Source organism: Porites lutea, chromosome 2 (assembly GCF_958299795.1).
Source record: "Porites lutea chromosome 2, jaPorLute2.1, whole genome shotgun sequence".
Classification (NCBI taxonomy): domain Eukaryota; kingdom Metazoa; phylum Cnidaria; class Anthozoa; order Scleractinia; family Poritidae; genus Porites; species Porites lutea.
This window is the reverse complement of record NC_133202.1, coordinates 1,273,649-1,293,331: the sequence shown is the minus strand read 5'-3', so window position 1 is coordinate 1,293,331 and position 19,683 is coordinate 1,273,649. Positions and strand designations below refer to the sequence as shown.

General features: G+C 38.4%; 1 protein-coding gene across 1 annotated transcript; it reads right to left on the bottom strand.

Annotated features, from left to right (window-relative positions):
- Positions 1 to 692: 692 nt before the first annotated feature.
- Positions 693 to 11,820, bottom strand: LOC140929170 (uncharacterized). The gene is made up of 14 exons (XM_073379038.1): positions 11,761 to 11,820; positions 10,517 to 10,541; positions 9,912 to 10,246; positions 9,316 to 9,457; positions 7,658 to 7,983; positions 6,801 to 6,942; positions 5,818 to 6,137; positions 5,474 to 5,615; positions 4,174 to 4,529; positions 3,538 to 3,679; positions 3,249 to 3,394; positions 2,321 to 2,452; positions 1,217 to 1,361; positions 693 to 931 (listed from the first exon to the last, which is right to left on the bottom strand). The coding sequence occupies exons 1-14, from the start codon at positions 11,818 to 11,820 to the stop codon at positions 693 to 695; spliced, it is 2,652 nt and encodes an 883-aa protein (XP_073235139.1).
- Positions 11,821 to 19,683: the final 7,863 nt, after the last annotated feature.

The following is a 19,683-nucleotide window of genomic DNA, read 5'->3' as shown; positions in this document are numbered from 1 at the left end:
GGGCTGGAGAAGGAACCGACACATGAGCAGAAATGTGAGTTAAGCAAAACGCCCAGATTAAAGACAGCATAGCGGTTAGTGTGGAGCTATTTAAAGAACACAGCATAAGAAGAAATAGAATTTTATATTTTTTTTCACGCTCGGTATGCAATGCAACATGTTTTAGTTAACCTATCTGCTTCTTCTCCTTTTTTTTTTCTTCTCTTAATGTCTTCTTCTTGTTGCTCTTCTCCCAGTCGTTCCTCCTTTTTTCCCCTTTTTTGTTAACTTTTTTTCCCAAACAAACAAGTACGTACTGCTTGGGGACACTGACTCAGGAAATCTTGTACCAAGTCCTGCCTACAGACAGATTGCAGTGAGGTCTTCAGATGGTACTGACAAGGTTGGCCTGAATACTCGTTACCCCGGCTAGGAGCAAGCATCCCTTTATATTACTTGGGTTTTGGAAAGTCGAAACCCTTGATAAATACTCAGTGAATAATTATAATACTCAGCATACTCAGCCAGTGACTTCAATCAAAATGGCTGCCACAATGTCAAAGCCGTTTGTGAAAACAGCACATGAGGTACATTGTAATAATGTAAAACGTGAAAGCAAAGCCTTTCACGTCACATGAAAAGAAAAAACTGAAAGAAAAACTGCATTTTTCTTGCTATCCTTTACATAGATCTATGTTTTATTTAACACAAATTTAACGAGATGTAAGTTCGTAATAGTAGAAACCATCCTGCTCAGTCAGTTCATGTTCTTTGCCAGAGGAACCGCTCACTTCACACTTTTTCAACTGCTCGTTGTAGTTGAAAGACTTGCACTGGCCGGCTATCAGACAAGTTTTAAAGCATTCCATGACGTTAGTGTTATTCAGCGATAGGATAACGTGGCCACTAAGAGCTTTGCCAGGAGCAATGGGAGTAAAAGATGCTGCTGAAGCTATAAAATAAAAAATGACAAATGTTAAAACGTAAGGGCAGTGAATAAACCAACTGTAGTGGTCACAAATAACTTTTTGAATTTTGTAAAGAATTTCAAGTAAATGGGAAAATTGTCTGAAATGAAATTAAAAAAATAGAGAGACAAAATACTCCAAAAATGATGCAATTTATGGCTAAATATTACTCGAGTGATGCCAAAGAAGAAGATTATGTACTGATTATATCGAGCGCAAAAACGTAAGATAATGGATGAGTTCAGCGAATATTATGCTTAAATGATCACCTTCTGGCCAGGGTTTCCCGTAAAGCTCTATTCTTACACATCCTCTGATGTACCATGCTATTGGATAGAGGCGAATATATCGAGCGTAAATTGCTGGAACGGAGTTCTTCACAATGTTATAACAGTTATTATTTCCTTTAAGAACCTATAAAATTCATACAAAACATTGAGGTCAACTAAAATGAAAAGAATGCTGACGGAGCATGCTTTATATCATAAAAAAATATTCACCCATAACTTACAGAGGTAATAATTTTAAACTACCGTAAAATTCCGAAAATAATCCCCTCCATGTATAAGCCCCCCAAAATAACCGGTCCAAATATAAGCCCCCCGGAGGCTTGTACTTGGAAAATTGTCTTCAAATACAAATTAAAACAAAGCAAAAACGGTAAATTTAATTCCAACTATAAGGCTAGCCCAATAGATTTTGAAGCGCAAATTTCCCTCCGTAGGTAAGCCCCTCCAAAAATAAGCCCCTCATAATGGGCCTTTGAAAAATATAAGCCTTGGGGATTATCTTCGGAATTTTACCGTATTGTTGCTGTAATTAATTAAAACATTTTTTTCTTTTCGTATTATTTTGTTGTAGACGGGAAAATGATTTGTTATAAGCCTGCAAGTGAAACGAGAAAATGACTGAAAGAAAAAATATGCAGTTTAGTCAAACCCTGTTAATACGGACACAAAGAGGCCATGGCCGAAAGTTCGTATTAACGGGGTGTCGCCGTATTAAGCGGGGTGCATTTATAGAAAATGTAAGGGCTTTCTTTCCCCAGCGAAAAGGCATAGTGTCCGTAATAATGAGGTGTGCGTATTAAGCGAGTGTCCATACAGCCGGGTTTGACTGTATTGAAATCTTTTTAACGCTCTTTAACGCTTTTGCATCGAGTAGTAACTGGTAAGACATACATTGCTTCTAAAATTTCTCATTCCCTTTGCGTTTAGACGCAAAGGTTATTTTTTCTTTTTTCAACAAGTGTAGTTCTCAACGATGATCTAGATCCACCGTACATTTATAAAGCAAAAGGCCTTTTGAAATCCAAACTGCTTCTCCATGAACTTCAAAGGAAACAAGCTTTCAGCTGAAATAAAACGTCATACCTCAGCACTTTTATCCCAGTCAATTTGATCGTTGGACCATCCAAGTTCGTATTCTTTCACGTAATGTTTGTTTCCTCCTGGGAATCCTTGCGTTGCTACAGCGCACACTCGATACAGTCGCTCAAGATCAATCTGAATTAATAAAGTCTTTATTTAGCTTGTATGTTTTGTTTTCCCGCTGTAGTCAATATGATGTTACCCTTGAGAACTGCTTGTTTCAAATTTTGTCCCTATTTGCATCCAAGCATCACAGCACCCGTTGGAAAAACAAAACGTACAAGCTAAAGCCATCTCATGATTGGTTAAGAAATCAAAGAGAGGGAAGTTACAAGTGTATAGATCGTTTTTACTCACGAGGCCAGCGTCTTTGCAAATTTATTGGATCAAAAGAAAGCGTTTGGATAAGAAAATATTTCAACTCCCACAGAATTGGTTTACATGGGACACCAACATGGCCGCTGTTTCATTGTTTTGGGACATCAATATGGCTGCCGTGACGTCTTGTGAAAATACTCTATACTGCTTCAATAATTCGTTAACCTTTGTAAACATGTTAAAATAAGAATGCCTTTTAGGTAGAAAAAAAAAAGATTAACACAATGGTTATTGTGCATGAGTTTTGGCAAATTGTTAATTGTTTACCATAATTATATATCAGAAAAACATATATTATCTCCACCCATTTATTTATATACTGGCAATCTGGCGGGTTGGAACTAGCCGGGAAAGTTAAGGAGGCCAAGATCATACGGCACTCAGATGTACCAAATAAGGTCAGTTATCCCGCCCACTCTAATTTGATGGCAGCAACTGAGAGATGAAATGAAAATAACCAAGGAAATAGCTGGATATAAAACTACATTATCTGTGGTGACTATATACTCTCCGTTATCTTTTAAAGAAAAGTTGTATTACTGTCTTCTTTTACCTGTATGTATTCACCATAACCGTCTATTAATGGACACCAAGCAAACCGTCCATTTAACCGAGCCAGCGATGCATTTCCTGTTGAAGAGGTCATTTGAGCATTAAGAATGCTCCCCGTCTCTATTCCAATGGCTGGAGCCGTACACTCTAGCAATACAGAAAAAAAGTGTAATTAAGTCGAAATTATCAACTGGTTGAGGTTATAGACTTATAATATGTATGGAAAACACCTATAATTCACTGATCTTTACTAACTGAAAGAAGTGTTCTTTAACCAGTCTAGAAGTTACCTTGAGTGCATCCATAGATCTCTACTCTCATTGATATGTGAACATTCCAAGTCAGTGGCCGAAATCGGATATAGCGTTCAGTGATTGGTGGATTTAGATCGTGATGAACCACACTGTAATGATCAATGTTTCCATCAAATTCCTGAAAAAAAAAATGATGTGAAAAAAGGTTAACCATCAGACACAAGCCCCACTTGGTACAAGACAACGAATGGTTGCACAATTCTCTCAATACTCGAAGTTTGCGTGGTAATTGTAGAAAATAAAAAGTTACAAACAGATAGTCCATGAAACATTCTAGAAGATTGTACTGTCGGGTGTGTACTGATTGAGTCCGAACCTTGATTTTCAGACGTTTTCCTCTTCTGCTATAAAGTTGCTAAAGATCTAAACAGCCTTTTTTGAACTAGTCGCTCTGCCGTCAGGTGAGGTAGAAGTGTATGTGGAAGTGCACGCATTTTTCTCCTGTGTCGCAAATGCAACTTGCTTTTCTTACGGAAACTGTACTGCAACCCTTACTCTAAATATGAATATCCTTTCGTAGCAATTGCGCAAAATTTTAGATAAAAAAAGGAAACTTTTATGCAAAATAGTAATGGGATTGTCCTCATTTTCCATAGTAAAATGTTTCGTTACCTTGGCATTAGTTGTACCACTTTCTTTATAGTACTGAAAATTTACTCCATCATTACTGTACTGCAGCCTGTATGCTTTGACATATACTTCGCCGTAACTAGTGGTTTCTCTTCCTTGAGTTGAGACACGTGTCACTCTGACGTAATTCCTGGTGAGACCCAAGACATCAATCTGGAGCCACTGATTCACGTCATTTAATTTGGATACCCAACCTCCTGATTCGTGAAGTGGATCCCATACTTCTGTAAGATGCAACCTACCACGGTGGGCGCCTTCCAAGTCATTCCATTGAGTGGAAGCGCTAAGTTGTGAGTCAGAAATTAAGCCGTTTTCCATACCAAGAGCATCTTGGCATTCTGAATAAACAATAATACCATAAGCAACACTTTTAACAGTTACCTTAATTACATAAATGCCAAGAAATATCGGCAGTTGCTTATGACTGACGCAAAGAGTAACATGACCTAATTGGCAATACTAAAAAACTAATTTCAACTAAGGAAACATTCCAAGTTACAATGATCATTAAAAATGGTTAGAAAATGTCAGCAGTGAAAAACTTTACCTGCTGTAATTTGCATACGTTTTCTTTTATATATATTTTCTTTTTTATTCCACATTGTAATTTATGTTTAATTAATTCATCAGTTTATTACTTCTGAAAATGTATGTTGGAACATACGAAACATCAAGTTTAAGTCTTTTTCTCTCCAGAAATGTGTTTATATCTATCATTATGTTTATCACTGCAGTTTGCTTTTTGGTTTTTGTAATTATGGTAAGTTTGAAAACTAAAACCCAATTACATCAAACTAGACTACTGAAAAATTATAAAACGATCCCGACGTAAAACTGTAAACCTGAAGAAGGCTGGTATGGCCAGCCGAAATATTGTTATAAAAAACAATACACGTTGTTTTAAATCAGCTTTACAGTAGTCTTTAGACTTCTCGTTCCCGACGATTGAAGGTGTTTTTGAAAAGTATACAACGCTACTGAGGACAAGTAATTAGCCGACTTCCGAGGTTTAGCCAAAACTACCCCATGTGTATGAAGTATACATACGAAGCTGAGACTCTCAAGTAAAAAACACACAGCAGGATCACCAAACTTTCCCCAAAATGACTTTGCCGCTAAAAAAGGACAATCATTTACCACGAACATAAACGAATTTTTCAATTTTTTTGTGGTGGAGATGTCTCTTTAAGAAAAAACACCAGCAAAAAAGAAAAAGAACAACAACAAGAATCGGACTCTACGTGTACTTTATTCGTAAATTGAAAGGAATTTTGTCACTTGCCTAGTTCACAGCCATACAGTTCCACCCTCATCGAGATATGATAATTCCAAGTCACTGGTCGAAAGCGAATGTAACGTGCCCAAATCGGAGGATTTAGCTCGTGAGAAACTACTGTATTGGAGTCACTATTTCCAGAGAAAACCTACATCAGTCAGTTTAAAAAGGGAGAAAAATAATTAAAAGAGAAGAACACAACTCAAAACTACTTCTCCTTGGTCAACTATGTGATTACATTAAAACAATGTAGGGCCACTTTAGTTTCGAAACATTAAGATTGATGGGATTGAAAAAGCACTTCTACCTTTTGAGTTCAGGAATTTAGCGGGTCTGAAGTTATCACTGACCTTGTCTGATGTTTGTCCTTGCTCCTTGTAAAAATAAAAGTTGACTGTATTTTCACTGTACTGTAACTTATACGTGGTTACCGACTGTCCATTATTATACCTTCCTTGTGTTGCAACACGTGTTACTTTTATACGCCGTCCGCCCAAATCCAACTGTATCCATTGATTACCATCATTTATTCCTGCCGCCCATGCTCCAGCACGAAAGGTTTTAAACAGTCTGCCAATGTTAGCTGAGTGATCGAAGTCCCATTCCGTTGACGCAGAAATTTGTAGCTCTGTTAAAGCACCGTTTGCAACACCAAGAGGTTGTTGACAATCTAAGATACAAGTTATAAATCATGTGCCTTGTAAGCAGACAAGGAAGTTCATGCCTATGAATTGTCCTAATGCCTGCATTTTAATGCATTTTACGTCAGATCTCGTCACCATAACAATCGTCTGTCAATCAGTTTCTTAGAAATCTTACAAACAATAGTTAATGAACAATTTCCTCAAAATACCGTTTTTGGCAAATAATCGTGCTCATTCCACGTAATAATCATTTTTTCTTTCCTTGAGAGGCTTTATTTTGACTTAATCAGGAAGGCAGGAATGTGGGAAGAATATTCGTTTTGGAGCCCTATAGTGGAAGGATGTTATTTAGTTTTGTTTTACGCCCTGAGTAAGTTAGAGTATGGTCGAGGGAAAGGGGGAAGATTGTGAAATTATTTGCTGGCACAGAGGAATTAAAGGAGGCATGAGAAACATTCTGCAGACATTTCAAGGGATTGCTGATCTGTTGCTGATTTTTCTCCTTATAATATCACTGCCTTAGAAAACAGAGTGGTCAAGAGAAATGAGTACATGATCAGGGAAGATGAGTCTTATTGATATTTCAACATTCAAATTCTCCCTACTACTTGTATTGAAAAAGTATAGGGACAGCAAGTGATAGTCTCAATTTTGATATCATGGTTTAAAGGGTTAAAGCAGATCGATACCTTGAGTACATCCATAAAGTTCCACCCTCATGGAAATGTGGTTATACCATTCCAGGGGCCCAAAACGGATAAACCGTGCCGTGATTGGCGGGATTAGCTCATGAGAAACCACTGTATTCTTATCGGTGTTTCCAGCAAATTCCTAGAAACGTACATTATAGTCGTCATTACGATGGCATATGGAAAACTACTTAATTATTTACTTTTACTTTTCTTTTGTTTTATGAGACCACTGCAATTAATTAAACAATATTAGGGCCAGTTATTTAAACAGAGTTTAGCTAGTGTTAAACAAAACGGCGTTCTAAACCATTTTCAGTTTGCCGAACTGACTCTTTTATGGAAAGACCCTTTAAAATTGTGAACATTATCATGATAGAACTCGGCGTAGGCCATTTGTATTCTTAATTTAAAATAACCCACTTAGGAAGAGTTCTGGAGGTTCAAAGCAGTGGCTGATCCAGAAAAGTCAAAGTCGGATGGACACTTGCCAGCTATATAGATCCTTTTTACAAAAATATGTACAAAATGTCAAAAAGAGCGCGGGGGGGGGGGGGGGGGGGCGGGAATCCACCCTTTCAAATATTTCCTAATAAAACACTGTTAAAGTTAGACTTCGTTTAAATACCCGACCCTAAGTTTCTGCTCTCCTGGGGAGTTTAAACGTTGTCCAAACAGGATTATAATTTGACGTCTCTGTGTATCTGTTTCTGGCATCTGGAGCCGTAACCAGATCAATTGCAATTGAAAAAGAAGTTCAAATTTGTCTCTATTTTACAAGATCATAGGACTTCCGACACTGCAAATTTGTCTTTAAGAACTCTGGCTAGAAGTGATAAGAAAGAACGCGATGCTACCTTTCTGAGTCCATACTGGTCCGTATAGTATTGAAATGTAATTCCATTAGCACTGTAATGCAGATTGTACTTGGTAACCCATTGATTTGCATCCTGCCTTCCCTGTGTTGCTACACGAGTTATGTTATGTTCAATACTTAGATCAATTTGAAGCCACTGATTGACATCATTCGAGCCCGCCGCCCAGGAGCCATGGAACTGGCTCCAAGCTTCTTGAAGGTGCAGTCTGGCTAAATAGGGCTCGTGGTATTGGCCCCAATAGGAAGAAGCCGTTATGTGTCCGTCCGAAATTGCACCAGTTTCCATTCCAAGACTCGATTCTCCTTCTAAACGATTAAAAAGCAACGCAATACCCATGATAAGTAGAAAAAGGTTTTGAGCGCTGAAAGATTTTTTAATGCACGTGACTGATAGAGAACGTCCTTATTATCTTCATTTCCTCAAGTATGTTTAAGTACAAAGGACCCCTTCATGGTGAAGTTAATTAACAATTATTGAATGAGGCGGAGTATGACGTGAAGATTTTTCCCCCCGACCGAATGCTTCGCATTATACGAAAGCCGGATACAATAATTGTTTTATTATTTATTTAAAATATTTCTAAGTTCTTAACAACCTTGCATTCTTCTAGTTTTATTCAAACATTTGCCTTTTTATGCATTCTGGAATTTCATTCTGGAATTTCTTTCGCATATTTTAGTTTACTCAGGCATAAACAGCTAGGCTTGCTCGAAAGATCTTCATAACAGTAGCGGTTATTGCCTGGAAACAAAGCTGCTAGAAATTTAAAATTGAATCGATGGGTTATTACGTGTATCTTCCAAATATGGCAGGCGCAGGCTGTTTATAAACAATAAACCGGGATTGTAGCCAATCAGAGACTGCAAAACATTTTGAAAAATTAATTATTTCTTTTATTGCTTAGGCTAATGTTCACACAATACCGATTAGCTTTTCGTGTCGGTACGAAAAGCCTCAGTGCCAAAAAAGTAGGCTCCTGAATGCGCTCTTATATATTCAGCTATATTTACAGTCTAGTGAAGCAAGACAAATGTCTTATGACAAATTCCTCGAGTGAACAAAGAAGAATATTACCCTCACTGACTGGATTTATAATAAGACAAAAAAGACACATAGCTAATCAAATCGGTACTAGTTATTAAGGCTATCTATATTCACACTATACCGGACACATTTGCTGACAACTATCCAGTATAATATGAACACCTATTTGTGACTCTCCAATCAATATATAGATCGGAGCGCCGCACTCAGAAATTCTTTACCGAAATTGCGCCCAAAATTTAGACTACAAAACAGTCCATACTTTTGGGTATTCAAATACGCGCGAGCAGTCAAACAAAAGGTCTGGAACGAGGCTGAAAACAGAGAGCGTGACTGGGGAGAGACGCTGCACGCGCGTAAGACTCTTACGCCACGTTTTCCTGATTTCTTTACTGATCTTGAGAAAAAACCGACTGTTTTGCAGTCTAACCGAAATTGCGCTGAAATCACCGTTCATACGTGTGAAGAGAGGTTCTAGTATCCGGTATGGTTTTCGCGCCGGCGCAAAAGCTACCCGGCATGGTGTGACTATAGCCTTAGTCGGTCGGAGGTCTCAGCCGGGCTTATATTTGAACACAGAAGCCTCTACATACCTTCTGTTATACCATAAAGCTCCACCCTCAGGGCTATATCACCATGCCAAGACAATGGGAGAAAACGGATGTAACGCGACAAAATGGGTGGGTCAAGTCTATGCCAAATAACTGTGTTTTTATCTGAGTTCCCGCTAAATTCCTGAAATGGACATAAATCAAACTGTTTCTCACCTCATCTTCAGCCTGATATCGTTATGGGTACAATCAGGGGTACGGATTGTGGTAAAATAAGAGGGAGTTAAAATCACGTTTAGGACAAACGGCAAACGCAAATTTGTATCAAGTGACTAAGTTTCCCCTTTACGTTTCGTTTTTTACTGGTTATATCAACACAGAAAAAGTAAGAGCACCATGCCAGGTTCATCAAATAATGATTCTGGATAGCTTTTACCTTCTCATTGCTAAATTTGAGAAATTGACAACTTGAATCTGACTCTCGCTTGCAGTAAATGTCATTCTAAATCTCTCTGTTATCTCCACAAATAAAAAATATCTTTTTTCCAATTTAATTAATTAAGTCGTCGTAAGTAATAAGAATTTTTAGTAAAAATTTGTTTCTAAAGCATTATTTTATCAATATGTAAGAATCGAACCTTTCTTTGTCCTTGCTGGTCCATGTAGTAGTCAAACGTGACTCCATCGTCACTTTTTTGGAGATTGTAGCTAGTAACCCATTGAGGGTATTCCTGTCTTCCTTGAGTTGCTACGCGTGTGATGTTAAACTGAACACCCAGATCAACCTGGAGCCACGGGCTTAAATCGCCATAGTTTGTGCCCGCAATCCATGCGCCTATTCTAGATGACGATAAAAATGGCTTAAGGTGTAGCCTGGCTGCATGGGCTACAAAATAACTGTCCCAAATTGTAGATGCAGTAATTTGACCATCGGCAATTGCACCATTCTCCATTCCCAGAGCTTGTTGACACTCTAATGAAATTTAAGAAAAGGACCTTAGTTTAAGTAGGTTCTTTGCTGAAATATATGTATTTAAAAACATCAATTTGTATAGATCTACTGGACACCAAATTAACTGCCTGTCACCTTCCTTTCCCGTGAACCAAAGCCCATACATTAGAATGCCTTTCCCTTTTGACACACTCCATGCATTGGACATTAATTGGCCAAGACCAGTGATGTTGTATTCTTGTTTGTTAACAATAAAATGATTTGTTAACATAAATTACAAGTCTTATTTACCTCTTTCGCCTTTTGATAGCACGACCTGTAAAACACGATGAAAAATGATTTTAATGTTTGAATCTTATAAAAAACTTCCACATGGTCGAGCTTTACAACGAGATCTAATAACCGATAATATTGTAAATTCTAAATAACTCTGCGTTTCTGTAATCTGTTTGTTTTTCTTTTATTAAAATAACAACTGAATAACATTAAGTAAACGTCCTTTAGTCAGTAAGTAATGTACGTGTCCTCATTTTTACAAAAAAGTCAGTTACTTGAGAGAGGTGGTCAGTCACACATTTTGTAAGGAATGTTTAATTAGGTCTTCATCATAAATAATTTACAATTTAACATTAGCATCGTTGGGAAAAGTTGATTGTTTTGCTTTGAGTGCTGTTTGTAAAGTTGTTTAATATTTTTCGAAACAAATGTTTCATTTGACTATCATAAGCTGATAAGCAAAAATTTCAACTTCTGATTAGATAACTTTTTGCTTAAGTTGCTCTATTCTACATCACCAAGCAAGAATCCTTGAAAACCTTTCTTTGACCAATATGTTTTATAGTATACTATCCGTCATTTCCAACTTCGACTGTTTCACAGTTGTGCACCATATAAAATAATGAAGCAGTGCTAGATGATTTCACTTTGCTTTATACTATATTTGCACTTGGCGAAGGGAATGAATTTTGAGGAGTTAACAAGATTGCATGTCAGATGCATGATTTGCTTGTATCTTGAAAGCCAAAAATGCTTTTCTAAGATTAATATAAATTATTTTTGCCTTGTTGAGCATGGTATAAGAAAAGTTTCTTTTGTTAACTTCTACCTTGATTTTGTTATGAAACCCACATTTTTTCTGCCTTAATATTTCGTCTGTGGCGTGGAATGTTTTAAACTCAGGTACTAAGGTTTATACAGAGTTGACGCCCACCTACTGCATCACTCTTCAATAAAGTGCCCTGACTTATGTGTTACGGTTTGTGGTTTTCCAGCTCAATGTGGTAGTGAAGTAATGACTGATAATAATTGTCCTTTCTTTAGGGCAATTCTGAATTTTTCTCTTCAATCTCAGTGTTTTCTGCACGCTATTGTTGACAAAAAAATTAAAATTATGCATTATTTTTTAGAAGAGCCGTTTCAAAATCGTCTTAAAAAATTAACGAAATGTTTTTTTTTCATCATTCTGTTTTAACGGTCTTTCAAACATGGACGACAAGTTTCATTACGCATGCATCCAATAATATACTCAAACTTACCTGAAATAGAAAAATTAGGCAGGCAGGTACCACTGACATCAATGTATTTTCTATCAGCATTGCAGGTACTTGCTTATGGAAGCTTTGGTCGCTCAGAAATATCGGCTCAGAAACATTCAAGACAAACAAAAGGAAATCATGGTTATAAAAAAACTTAACTTAGTTTTGCCATCTTCCACCGTAGAAGAAGGAATATGCTAGAATTTAAACAATCAAACATTTGTTTGTTAATTTTAATTTTAATTTTCGATTCAGGCACCATGGTGGTGTAGATTAATTGTCAACAGGAAAAAACAAGATATTTTAAATGGAAAATTATTCACGACAGAGACTGACGCAAGAGCAACTTTTCGTGCGCAGAAACATTTCGAATCTTCTGTAATAACTCAAGCCGCCTTTAGTTATTGCTGTAAAACTTTCAGCCTTATTGAAGGAACACAATACATTTGTGTAATATAGCTTAAAATGGTATGCAATTTCTATGTTTCTGGCTTATTATTATTCCTTTTACTGATGGAATCTCTTTTCTGTCACCAAAATCTTCATTATTTTAAGACTAACAACCCGTTTATGAGGCCACTTGAGATGGCCATTTCCCAAAACTAATTTATGGCTTTGTATAATAGACCTTATTCACGATACCCGCCATCTTTGGACTAATGAGATAAAACCGATGTCACGTGGGTTTTCAGGGGGCAAACTATTGATAAAGTCTGCCGATTAAAGGAATTACAGTCGAGTTTGCTTATTCTAAAGAACAGAAAAATGAAGAAATTTTTGTCTTAACCACGAGAATGGCAAATTATGGGTGATTGTAATGCAGATCGATGAGAAGGTTATACACTCGGTACAAATTTCCAGTCCTTGGGTCAGTAAATCCTGTTTAATTCTTTTGCTCCTTCATCACTCCTCACGAGCAACTACATATACATCGACGATACTTAATACTCGCATCAAACTGCAAAACAAGGGAAATAGAATCCACGCGAAAAAACATCGACGCAAAGCTCATCGACGCTTGTGACCGACTGAACAACAATCTAAAGTCACGTGTTATGGAAACAAAAAAAATGCATCGGCATAAATAAAAATCGTGGGCAAGGACACTACAATGATCATAATGTTTCTTTTTTGGATGCAGTAACTACTGTAGATGTCTTCACATTGCACATGCGGTACAACTTTTCGAAAGTCTAACTTTACATTTACATTATTAACATCATTGTCTCCTTTAGAGAGAATAAACAAAATTGTCCGTGATTGGCGTATTCACTTTCAGGTTGTTTGCCCCCTGAAATACCACCTGACGTCGGTTTTATCCAATCAATCTTAAAGCGCATGCTAAGATGGGTGGTATCGTGAATAAGGTTTACTGCACTAGAGGTAAATAAAGAAAAAAAAAGAAGTACGGGGATGGAAGCTGGGAAAAATAGTGGCGTCTAAATGAATGAATAAACAAATAAGTAAATATACGAGGATACAAATCCACGTTTTGGTTATATTCCTGGTCGAATTGGAATTTGAAAATACTGGCTTTTGTTTAGAAGGGAAAACCTAAGAAGCCGGAGAAAGACCACTTAAAACAAAAGGGAAAATCAACAACAATTTTATTCAATCCACATATAGTGTCACCGCAGTGATAGCGAGTGTTCTCACCACTGCGCCACCTTTGTTCCGAGTCTTCTTCCTCTTTACCGCTGGGCCCAGGTTTGCAAGTTGCAACATGGAAAAGCGCAGCTCAATTCTCAGGATAAAATTGAAAAGGCGGGAGAATGGCAAAAAATGTTGAGAAAGAACAAAACTTATATATTAACTTTTTATCTCCGTAAGCTCTATAAGGTTATTGTAACTGTAATATGACGTTTCTGAGAACATGCGGTCATCATTGCATGCCACTATCTGAATTACAGTGAAAATTTAAGTTCATTAAAATAGAGTGTAAATTGATTTACACTTGTTTGTGATAAAAAATTGCTTCTTACGCTACCCTCTTATGACGTGGTTATTTGTTTCTTCTTTCGTCTGTCAATAGAAGAATACAGGTCTTAATCTCTCTTAAGGGGTTCATTGAGAGCTTTCAATCGCGTTTAAAACTGTAAACTTCACATGTGGCTAAGGTCTAGTGCAATGAGAAATGAGAACCTCGATAATTAAGATAAGTTTTGGAATTTGTTTTTAACTTTCGCGTTGAAAAGTCCTAACCCTCTCAAGTTCCGCTTGATTTTTGTTGTGTTGAAGACTTTCAACCTTTTCATAAAGATACCCTATGAAGCAGGGTAAACCAGGTTGTGGTCGAAATTTTCTTCCACCACCTGGCTACTCCTCTGAAATAAACTCATAAACATGTTCAGAACTATGTGCCGTAATGTGCAAAAATTTCTAAGAAGTCATACCGTTCGGGTGTACTCTTTGAGCTCATAATTTGCTAATATTTCCTATCAATAGAGATAAAGTTCATAGCATGCAGTACATCATCACACTCTTTGCAACTGTATTTTACACCAACAATCTATAAGCCGTGCTAGCCACTTCAGCCATATGAATTTTCTTGAAAGTTTTTTTGTTACATAAACAACTATATACAGTTCAAGGGAAATGCATACTCCCAACAGATCTGTGTTTCAAACAGAAATAATCTCGTGAGACGTGGGTTCGTAATAGCAGAATCCTTCCTGATCTGTCATTTCATGTATTTCTGCATTGGAACCGCTGACTTCGCACTTTTTCGACTGCCCGTTGTAATTGAAAGACTTACACAGCGAGGTTCCCAGGCACATTTTAAAGCATTCCATGGCGTAAGTTTTATTCAGAGAAGAGATCACATGACCGGTCAGGGTCTTATCAGGAGCAATGGGAGAAACTAACACTGCTGGAACTATAAAAATCAAATGCAATCGTTAGAATGTTCTTAAATATTTATAGACGGTCTGTGTTTGTGAAATCTAGAAAGTCGCCTATTTGTCAAGAATAAACAAGTTGAACAAGATTGGTCGTAGTATAGGGTGCACCGGTTACTCCGTTTTATTACGGTGGAATCTCATTAAATTGCGGTGGACTATACTAAATAGCGTTTTGTGTTTATATCATAAATAAAATGCAGTGGGATCTCATTAAGATAAGGGACATCATGTGCTATTTTTAGGAAATTTAAACTGTTCGATAGTTTCTTTATTGTAAGGTCGTGAATGTCCTGCTTTTTTATTGGTTGCCATATTCGCCGACAGTAGCACTTCAGTCCTCGACAATGTAAGCATGCCTGAACTACCTGCATAATATGGCCCGTTTGTCCTTTTCTCCAACACAAAAAAACGGAGTATCCGGTGCGTCCTGTACTACTATTGGTTTTAGCCTTGGGTTGTCCGTCAAGGCTTTTGACGGAAATAGAGAGGCATCCAACGATGCAAAAACGATTCAGATGACTTGATCTTTTGAGGTAGACTATTGTAGGTGTGTTTTCTGTACAACTAACACCTTGGGATAATAACAGTTAAGTTATATCCATGATTGATCACCTTAGTCTGGGAGCAAATGTGGTCCCGTGTGAAGTTCGTGCTGAAAGCAAGCACCTAGTGTAAAAGTGTTCATTAGGTCCTACTTAACATGAAAAGTTTTGGTGCCAGCTTTGCAACTTGCTCAGACGGCTTTTAAGGGGGGTAAAATTCTGACCCATGAAATCCAGCATGGAAACGAGGCTAAAACACATAATTCCTCATAACTTTGTTAATAATAGACGAAAATACACCAAACTTGCTCACATGATTGGACATGATCCTCCCTGTTGATTTATGCTAATTTACATAGGTCACGTGACCTTACGCATGAGAGCGAGGCTGAACACATAATTTTCCATAAATTTGTCAAAAAAAAATCCTTATCATGCCAAACTTGCTCACCTTAGTCAGTTAGACATCTTGCATCGATTAGTACCACTTAGTAGTGTCACGTGACCCCATACATGGAAACGAGGCTGGATATATCTGGTAGCATCGTGTAGGATGGCATTTGTCTTGCCAAATGTATTAACAACTACTAGGCAGATACATATCTGGTTATCCGAGTTCAGATATAAAAACTTCAACTAATCATTGTCCTATGGCCCATAGCACAGGGACAAGACGGATAAAGCAAATACTGCGGAGGCTCCATTTGAGAATCTATCTTGTACACATAATCAATAATTTTGCCAACTTATGATACTGGTTCCATGTATTCATTTTCGCATGTATATTGGAACAAGGGCAGAAAATGAAAATAGCGACTACTGCTATTTTATATATACAGTCATGAAAGTCTTACTGAATATCTATATACATTGTTCTGTTGTCCATTCCTATGGAATTTCCTGTTCGACTTCGTCTTCATCATACTCATCATCACTCTCAGCATACTCGTTCTGGCAATCTTCAGAGCACAGACAGAGATCAGTACAGACAAGTCCGGCTTTTTGACACTGACAACGGTTGTTAGAGCAACGGGACTCGGCGCACTTGCATCGGACAAGCTGTACAGTTGCCTCTGGAGCTGGTGGAAGATTTGTCATGACTGGTACCCACTTTCCATCTTCATCTTGCCATCCATAGCCTTCTGGTGAGGGCAACACCGGGTTTGCTACATGATCGTTGTTCCAAACAAGAAGCTGGTAGTGCGCTCTCAGTATGGCTTGGTGGAGAGCAGCTTGTGTGGGCGGCAACCTCTCAGACTCAGCTTGATTTTTCTTAAAGAGGGACCATCTGAGGGCTTTGACAGTTTTGATGTCTGTCTTTGGTTGGTACATCCGACAAACCAGCTGTTCCACTCCACTTCTTGTGCCGTCATCTGGCTGTTCCCCACAACCGAGGTTAGCAAGAGCTTGCAAGACAGGAGTGCTGTCGTTATCAAACTCATCCCAACAAGTGGCTTTTCCCTTTCCAGAGAAACTCCCAGTAACATCAGCTCCGGTCAACGCATGAAATGCTGGCAGCGCAGCCGTCTTAGTGGGCCCAAGGGCGTCTGCGATTGACTTCAAGTTGATAACTCTCAACTACTGCCGGTCCCAGTAACAAAGCAAGAGTTCGAGCACAAATCTGGATACCGTCGGAGAGCCAAAACAAGAACACCAGTGTCAGGAGAATATATAGAGGGTTGGGTAGCACCTTGAGCAGAGGCATCCAGAGCATGTAAAATAATCAAAAGCAAAATATACGTGCCGTCCTTTCACGATATCCGGAGGGAGAAACATGCCACCTTCACTCTCTATGCGCTTCAGAACAGTTTTCTCAATTTGTGACTCCACCCTCAACAAGCGATTGTACTCTACAGCCATGCCAAATCCATGGAGGAGATTAACCAGCTCTTTGCTTCGTACTGCTTGGTGTATTGCTAGGTTAACTGCGAGGTGTTGGAGCATTTCTCTAGTGCAGTAGACCGCTTTTGATCTCTTATTGTCAACCTGCCTGTCCGTTAGACACAAAGCTATTGTATTCTGCGCTAATTGCATTGCTCTTTTGTGTACCTCATTGCACTTTTTATCAGATAGTGTCTTATTGGGACCTTGGATTATCCACCTAAAGAAGCAGGTAAGCTCTTCGGGGCAGTGATCATGTGTCATTGTATCCAGAGAGCCAGAGAAGACCCATTTCTCGCGTCGATTAATAGCCTTTCTCAATATTGAAAAGGCATCGAAGAGAGTTTTCACAGATTCATCACTGTCAGCTGTGGATTCTACGATATGGATAGCAGCATCTCTACACTGCTTTACGCTGACCCTCTCGGGCTCATTAGCTCTAGTGGGCTTAGGGAACTCAACTCCCTTTATCTCTTTCTGGATAAGCTCTTTAACTGAACGTCGACTTAGAGTCTTTGGACTATTGTTCTCGTTTGAAATGGAATCAAAAGCCTGTTCCAACTGTGCCATGTTGAGTATTTCTCCGCTATTGAGGGCAGCTTGGGTAAGGTTCAAAAACTCCAACTTAGCCGCTGTCTCACTTCTTGACCTTTCCTCGTCATCTTTGATAGTTTTACGCAGGACCCCAGTCACATGCTACGCCCAGCAGCTTTTATGATATTTAATATCAATGGCATGAGCGTCAGTGCTGTCTAGAGCCGTCGAGAGCTTCACGAGCAGTTTAGGATCCTTTGATTGCTTTACTGCATTATCAAGAGAGCTACCAGCAGATGATGTTGACACCAAATGCAGAGGGTTCTGGTACTTCGCTTTCTCTTCACAAAAGAAGCACAGATTGCTGTCATAAGAGACAGTTTTCGACCTTGTAAGAATGTCAAGGATGTCATTAACTTTTCAGCAATTCCAAGATGAAAAACACAATAAAATAAAAAGTTAAAGTTATAAGCCATTACACCTAGCAATTACCTGAAGCGATTCACTTGTCTTTCTTCGAGCTTCATTTGGCCCTCTAACCTCTCTCTGAAACCTCTTTTTTACCCTCTTGATCTTTCCTGAGTGGGTGGTTTCTTGGTAGCACGACCTATGCCATGTTGCTTTTTCTTTAAGCTCTTCTAGTGGTAGATCTTTGAGCACAAGCGACAATGTTTTCGAGTTGATGTCCTCGTACTTTGAACGTTCTTCGATGGCTTCTAAAAGCTTTTGATGGGAAGTTGGATTTTCAACAAGATTGGCTGTACTTAGTTCTTGGCAGATTACACATAGCTTAAAATCTAAAGGGGCATTAGACCGGCCAAAATCCAACATACAACAAGCACTGTGATGGATGTAAGTACAACATAGCGGACACTCAAATAATTACCGCTGACCAATATTTCAGGCTCACAATCACCCAGGCCCCCTAAGTTAAGAATCCACAGGAATTTGTGCGAAATAGGATTGTAGAAATCGCCCATAATAAAGTTATATAAGCCACACGAAATACATTATCATTACACCTTTTTAGCTTTAATTTTTTTCATTCAAATGCTATACATACAGCATTAATATGCATTACAATGAGTCAACGTTATTGTCCTGGATGATGTGTTCACCTTTGGCGTGTTTTGCAATCCAGCCTCATTTCCATGTATGGGTCACGTGACACCACAAAGTGACACCAATCGATGCAAGATGTCTAACTGGCTAAGGTGAGCAAGTTTGGCATATTAAGGATTTTTTGGACAAATTTATAGTAAATTATGTGTTTCAGCCTCGCTTTCATGTGTAAGGTCACGTGACCTACGTAAATTAGCATAAATCAACAGGGAGGATCATGCCCAATCATGTGAGCAAGTTTGGTGTATTTTCGTCTGTTATTAACAAAGTTATGAGCAATAATGTGTTTTAGCCTCGTTTTCACGCTGGATTTAATGGGTCAGAATTTAACCCCCCCTTAAAAGCCGTCTGAGCAAGTGGCAAAGCTGGCACCAAAACTTTTCATGTTTAGTAGGACCTAATGAACACTTTTACACTAGGTGCTTGCTTTCAGCACAAACTTCACACGGGACCTTATTTTATGACATTTGCTCCCAGACTACCTTCTGGCCAAGGTTCCCCATAAAGCTCCATTCTTACACATCCTCTGATGTACCATGTTATTGGGTAGAGGCGAATATATCGAGCGTAAATTGCTGGAACGGAGTTCTTGACAACGTCATAACAGTTAATATTTCCTGCAGTGACCTGTGAAATTCAGACAACAACGATGATCACAAACTTGGTAAACTCTTACAAGTTTAAGCTCTTAACTGGGGTTAATGAGCCCTAAGGGAGTACTAGTTCTTTCCACACTTGTCCCTAGTGTACTCTACTCTCCTCACCCTTGCAGTCAAGGCTTGTGCAGTAGTCAATAGCTCATTGTTTAGCTCAAAGTACTTTTACTTTTACAATGTTAAAGTGGTTGCCAAAGCTTCCAGTAATTTTCCACAATATCACATGATTCTCACCTGTCTCGCCTTATGTAAACCCCTCATACCATTAGTCGGCCACATTTCAGCTTT